The following is a 6,960-nucleotide window of genomic DNA, read 5'->3' as shown; positions in this document are numbered from 1 at the left end:
TTTTCTTTTTTTTTTGTTGTTGTTGTTGTCTTCCTTTTCCTCTTCCTCTTTCACTTCCTCTTCCTTTTCTTCTTCTTCTACCTCTTCTTCCTCTTTTTTCTCCTTGCTTTGGCCCTCTAGATAATTTTTCTCTTCTGATTTTCCCTCTTCTCTTCAATGCATATTTCTAGTACTTGTGGCTTTGTCCCTCTCTCTCTCTTTCTCTCTCTCTCTCTTTCTGTCTTAGAGTAAATGATTGAAAGGGTCTCTCTTTTCAGAAGGGTTTCATATGTATATTTGTTGCTATTTTCCTAGATATAGTATTGCTTTGTTCTTGCACTCTAGATCTTCCTTGTAAGTTGAAGTCACAGTGACAGCATGAACTAGTTATTTACATTGGTAGTAGTAAAGGCTGTCTGATCCATCTCCACTTTACTCAGTTTTGAGCTTAGAACATTGCCTTGTTCATAACACAATTTGTTTATACTTTTGGAGTTTTGGGTAATGTAGATAATGTTAAGGCCTAATAAAATCAAGATGATAAAGATAATGACAAGATGATAAAGATAATGACAAGTGAGTTGGGTCCTTGCCTTCTCAGAAATGTAGGAAAAGGCATTCATGGGTCTTTGAGGAAGGTGTAGTGATTCAGTTTTAGAACTGTTAGCAGGTAAGAGCAGAATTTTACTAGTGGGAAGGAAGGAAAAAAAGTGAGAAAAGGAGGTCTGTGTTAACCCACTCACGACGGGGGCATTCCAGCCCTGAATGTCCCAATGCCGGGGCGTTCGAATTATTAGCCTAAATCAATTAAATGGCTGGCACAATACTGTGCCGCCCAGCCACTGGGCTTTTGAATGAGCGGTACAGTACTGTACCACCCGTCCAGAGAGGGTTGATAAGACTAAGGTCGACTTATTTCTAGTGATGTCATACGTGGGTGTATTTAAAAAAAGAAAAGAATGTGAGTTTATTATATGCAAGATGGGAATACCTTATATGTACCATGATACTTTAGTTACTTATTTGGAGAAGGTTTACCATTTTTGTATGGAAAGATAGGATATCAGTGAAATTACCACATATCTGTCTGATAGCCACTTCTTTATTACGAGCCCGGGAAAAGTGCCAAGCAACAAGTCAAAGAGACTTTGTAGGACTTAGGGACCTAAATAAGAGATGTAAAATTTTATCTTGAAAATTTTTATTTGTCATGGGTAGGAAGCTGAGCAAAAGGAAAGAGAAAAATTGCAAGTAGTAGATGTGCAGTGAGAAAATTAAAATCCTGTATAATCATTTATATGTTTCTATGTGACCCATGGTCAGATGTGGTGTCCTTTTAGGGTTATTAGGTAGTCGTGAAAGCTTACCAAGGGAATAGCCTGAACAACACTGACGCTATGCAAGGGAAAATTGCTTCTCAGTTTTATATTAACCCATCCCCGATGGGGGAATTCTAGCCTTGAATGTCCAAATGCCGGGGCGTTCGAATTATTAGGCCTAAATCAATTGAATGGCTGGCACAATACTGTGCCGCCTGGCAACTGGGCTTTTGAATGCGCGGTACACATGCTGTACCACCCGTCCTGTGTGGGTTAAGGAATATCTGCATTGCATTTAGAAAATAATGATTTATTTTAACTAAATAAAGATTCGATGAAGCTCATTTTCCTTTCCATAGTGTTATGGTGTAGTTCAAGCTGGATTCATCATGTCGGTATTCATGCTGTTGTTAGATTAACATAGTCAAGTTTTAGCTGATTTTATCGATGCCAGCTTTGTCTTAAATATCAGATTCTGAAGACTAGAAATTGATAATCTTCAGAGGGAATTTTGAAATCTTCAGCCTGGAGTTGGCATTTTAGGGTTTTCTATTATTTTCTAGACTTCTTGTTATAATAGTTGTGACTCTATTTATGAAATATTAGTGAAGTGATGCTAATTGGCATTTGGTAGGATGCCCTGGTTACACAACTGAAGGAAGAATTACCTTGTAATTTCAAGAAAAGGAAAGATGCAATGCGAAAGTGATCCGACCCATCAGACGTGTTGCGAAAGTTTTAAGGTTTTGAAGATGATGTGAATTTTAGTGTTGTATTTTGGTATTTAGAGAAGTTGCCCATTGTTGGAAAGTATTACTGTGTATGTATTATTGGTCTTATGTATGCTTAGATATTATGTATATTTTACTTGAAATAATTTTTAATTATTATTTTTATATTTTTATTCTTTTTTGTTTTTACTCTTATTGTTAGTTTTATTATTGACATTTTAATTTTCATAACCATTGTCACTGTCATTACCATCGTTATTATCATTGCTACAGTTGTCAAGGTCATGGTCTTCATTATCTCGTCCTCATACTCATCTCTCTTTTTCTCTCCATCTGATCATTATCACTTTCATCATTGGCAGCATCAGAATCATCACCATCTTTACCTCTCTCATTTCTAATCATCACTTCATCTCAAACCCCAACTCATCACCACTTCCACCCTCGCAGTGGTTTGAGGAGAAGACTCAGCAGATCGAGAACCTGGACGCTCAGCTGCGGAAACTCCACGCGGCAATGGAGGGCCTGGTGGCTTACCGGCGGGAGCTCGCGACCAGCACGGCCTCCTTCGCCAAGTCTGCCGCGGTTCTGAGCAGTGTGGAGGAGCACTCGGCCCTAAGTCGAGCCCTGCACCAACTGGCAGAGTCTACCGAGAGGACGCATACTATTCATCATGCTCAGGTCAGCGGGAGAGGATGAGTGAAGTTATTTTTCTTATTTTATTTATTATTATTATTTTTTTTTATTATTATTATTCATTCATTCATTCATTCATTCATTCATTCATTTAGAAGAGAGAAGGTCCTTGTATATTCTCTCCCAAGGTGCAGTAGGGAGGTGGCTGGGTCCTCTCTCACTCTCCGCACTGCCGGCCCGGCATGTCAGAAGGGAGTTGCCAGATGATCCACATAATCCATGCGACACATATGCCTTTGATGAATGTATTAGATATGTGTCATATCAATTTAATTTTTATTTACATATACTGTATATGAACATGGGAGTGTTATCTTTCTCTAATGACAATATTTTCCCCTTAGGCTGATGCTGACTTCTATCATTTGAGTGAGACAACCAAAGACTACATCCATCTCATTGGGGCTGTGAAGGTAGGATTAACCATAAATGGTAGTTTTCGGCTTTATGAGAGAAGCTTGTAGCGATTTCAGGCCTATAATTTCTTGATTTATGTTTACTGTGGAATTAAGGATGTTTAACTCATGAAGACCTACATACCACAATGTTTTTGCAGCTTTTTATATGTGGATCTCTATTCACCACAAACTTTTTGGATACGAGTGTGACATAGTGAGTGTGGCTCTGGAATTCTTGATATATAAGAATGTGATATACTTTTTCATGTGTGTAAGATCAAGCACTTGAAAAGGCAAAGAGCGAAATGAGTCTAGGTGAAGTTTGAAAAATTGGGCCTAGATTGCAGTTGCAGTGGGGATAGGGCCAAGACAGAGAAGTTGCTGTCTTTAAGGATCAAGTGTGGTAGCCAAAGGAATATATGTTATTAAATTTGTGGAATATAGATACATGTCAAGGGTATTAAGAAAAGATGAAGAAACTCTGAGATTGTAAATCTTCAGTGAAAAACCTGGTCAAAATGCATATAGATAAACAACAAGGTCAAAGACTTATTGAACAATATGACTATATATATATATATATATATATATATATATATATATATATATATATATATATATATATTATATATATATATATATATATATATATATATATATATATATATATATATATATATATAATTATATATATATATATATATATATATATATATATTATATATAATTATATATATTTTTTTTCTTTTTTTAAGGAGTTATGCTACATGTGAATATAGTATGTATACACTATTTACAGTTCCCCATACATTCAATGTAACTTTTCTTTCAGGATGTATTCCATGAACGTGTAAAGACATTCCAGACCTGGCAGCACTCGCAGACGATGTTGGCCAAGAAACGCGAAGCCAAGGCCAAGGCCGAATTGGCTGGCCGGATGGACAAGGTTCAGCAGGCCCAGGATGAGGTGGCCGAGGTAAGTAGCAATAGTGGATTGTAGTAGCTGTAGTCTGTTTGTATAGGGGTTGGAATGCCAGGAATGTAATGATAGGTGTTTGTTTAAAATTGTAGTATGAAAGTCTAGGGAATGAATAGGATGTTTAAAACTTCATTGTGCAAGAATCTAGTAAGTGTTCTGGAGTTTTGTTTGAAATTATTTATTGTAGGAATCTAGGAAATGTAGAGATTTATTGAGAATGAAAGAATTGAATAAGGGGGTAAGTGGGATATGAATATTCTTGATAATCAAAGATGGTTATTTATCTTATTTATCTCATTTCATTGAGATGTTTCACAGAAAGGATGAAGTGAATTTTGAGAAGGAAGCAAGGAAGATAAATGCTTAGATAGTCATGTTAATTTGTAACGTGAACATTACCAAATGTATGATTTCTTTTTAACTGACATATTCTCAGCTTTTTCAACTATTTCAATTACTCCTTTCAGTGGGAAGCAAAGGTGGAGAGAAGCCAGGAGGAGTTTGACCGCATCTCTCGAGCCATCAAGAAGGAGATGGAGCAGTTTGACATCGTGAGAGTGAAGGATTTCAAAGACATGTTGGTGAAGTACCTGGAGGCCTTGATGACCTCACAGCAACAGGTGAGTTGGTGTATTCTATTCTTGTCGATGCAGTTTTAACCCCTAAAGGATGTGTGTGTTATTTTTAGTCATGCTCAGGTAATGGCTTAGGCAACCTGTACCAATATTCCCCAAGTGACTGTTTGGTGCATTAGCATGTCAGATTGTAAGACTGTGTGTCCTGTAGAGGGTTAAGAGGCATCCTCTGTATTGAATTGATTATGGCTTCTGGTCTTCCAATTATATGCCTGTTTATTTGTGAGCCATATAGTCTCGAGTTCCTGCAAGTGCTTGCGTTCAGTATAGGGAATTACTCGTATTTTGCTGTAGATGAAAGAAGTGTCTTCCTAATTAAGTAGCAAGGTTCTAATAATGTATATAGAGCCTATCACCTGTTATGCAGAATGATGCTAATAGTTATTTTGCTCATTCTTTCCAGATAATTAAAGTATGGGAGACCTTCCTCCCTGAAGCAAGGGCTATTTCCTAGAGGATCTGTTGAATTGCCTTCAGTTGAGGTGTTGCTGCTGTTATAATATTGAGAAGAGTGGAAGTACTGGTGATGAAGCGGTTTCACTTTCCAGTTTATTCAGACTTTTTGTTGTTTTTTTTTCTTTTAGCACTGGCTGATGCCTTTTTTCTTTTTTTTTATTCATACAGCCAGTAGTAACCTGTGATTGATGTTTTTGAGCATTCCTCTAAATTATTTTTTTTTCTTCTTTTTTTTTTTTTCTTTATGAATGTTTGTTTGAAGACAGCAAAATGCATCTTTATTGCTTGAGATGATTGTAATGCAGCCATTCCTGGGTGTTTATGAAAGATTTACCTGTTGATATTTTAAGATATTTGGAACTTTATTTTTTTTTTCTTTTCTTTCCATTTGAAATTTTAATGGGAAAGGGAAACTAGCATAAATCCAGAATATCAGGTATGTGAGTGCTTTAAGAAAAAAATACCTTGTTTTTGTAGAACCATATATATATATATATCCTAGAAAAAAGATATATGATTCTTCATTCTTATAGTTGCTTCTGAGAGCATTTTTTTTTTTTTTTCCTTTTTACATCAGCTATTCGTTCAAAAAAAAGTTTACAGTAACGTCCACATTAACATTATTACTGTAAGATGGTCCGGTGTCGGAGAATGTGAACATTCATCAAGTGGCCGTCTGATTGCTTTTCAAAGAGGTGATTTTAAAAAATTATTATTTTCCTTCTTTTTCCATTTGGTTTTGAATGAAGAAAACGATCTGAGTATGAACAGAGGATATGATTAAAAAGGGAGAAGTAATCCTTCAAATTCTGAGCTTACATTGCTACATGGCAATTATATGCAATTTAAGTAGATGTGCTCTTTTTCTTCTTCTTTTTTTAAATTTCATTTATATAATCCAGTTTTGATGTACTTTCTCCGGAATAGAAGAAAAATTGAAAAAACAAAAAAAACATTGTATTACTGTTTCTCATAGGGTGCACTTAGGATGTTTGTGAATAAGTTAAGTCCCTTATTTTTGTCCCTTTTTTTTTATCATTATTACAAGGGGGTGGGGATGTAATTTTTTTTCCAGCGTTTTGTTGCTCTTAGCTTGTGTTGCATCTTTAACAAATTTGGACGGGGAAATTAGATTTTCTTCGGTAACCCCTTTCCACATTCACATTAAATTAAGGCATAATTTGATTCTTTGGGATTATTTTATTATGTTTGTAAAATTGCGTCGGTATTCGCTGGAACCTCGTGTCATTTGAACTATGTCTTTGAATACTGAGGTTTGTACTTTTATTTTTTGTCATTAGGAACATAAAAATCTGTGCTGAATTTGATTGTACAGTCTATATATATGTATATGATTGATCACTGAAAAATATTTAAGGTGATATTGTGTTTGATTTTCCCTAATGTTTTATTTTGCATTATGTTTTCATTTTTTTGTGATTGATCTAAAAACTACAAAAGATTTTTCCCCCTTATTCTTAACTTGCAATAGTCTAGCTTCTTGTGGGTTTCATATCAAGAAATGTATATCAGTATCAACCAGGCTTGTGACAATGCTTGCACTCTTAGCCATTAATGCATTAATTCAGAGGATAGTGCTTTCAAATAAGTGAATATTGACTTGTTACAGCTATTCATTGGATTTGAGGTTATAACATTTTTTTTTTTTTTATGTTACATTGGGTAATAAGTTTGTAAAATTAAGACCAGAAGTTATCTCTTTCGGGGTAAAATTATAGCATACATATAATGGTTAATTAATGGTCT

The 6,960-nt window shown here is 35.3% G+C and overlaps 1 protein-coding gene across 10 annotated transcripts in view; it reads left to right on the top strand.

Moving 5' to 3' along the window:
- Positions 1-6,575, top strand: part of LOC122256647 (sorting nexin 1) — a 27,630-nt gene extending 21,055 nt beyond the window's left edge. For all 10 annotated transcript variants that reach the window (XM_043021472.2, XM_086537592.1, XM_086537591.1 and 7 more), the window contains 5 exons: positions 2,480-2,710; positions 3,070-3,138; positions 3,956-4,099; positions 4,570-4,722; positions 5,141-6,575. In XM_043021472.2, the coding sequence (XP_042877406.1) occupies positions 2,480-2,710; positions 3,070-3,138; positions 3,956-4,099; positions 4,570-4,722; positions 5,141-5,191 (648 nt within the window). In that variant the 3' untranslated portion in view covers positions 5,192-6,575. The remainder of the gene's footprint in view (positions 1-2,479; positions 2,711-3,069; positions 3,139-3,955; positions 4,100-4,569; positions 4,723-5,140) is intronic.
- The last annotated feature ends 385 nt before the right edge of the window (positions 6,576-6,960 follow it).

The sequence above is a fragment of the Penaeus japonicus genome, unplaced genomic scaffold (assembly GCF_977035675.1).
Source record: "Penaeus japonicus unplaced genomic scaffold, GWHDUDI00000001_assembly GWHDUDI00000006, whole genome shotgun sequence".
In the NCBI taxonomy this organism is placed as follows: domain Eukaryota; kingdom Metazoa; phylum Arthropoda; class Malacostraca; order Decapoda; family Penaeidae; genus Penaeus; species Penaeus japonicus.
This window is presented reverse-complemented; position numbering and strand designations above follow the sequence as displayed.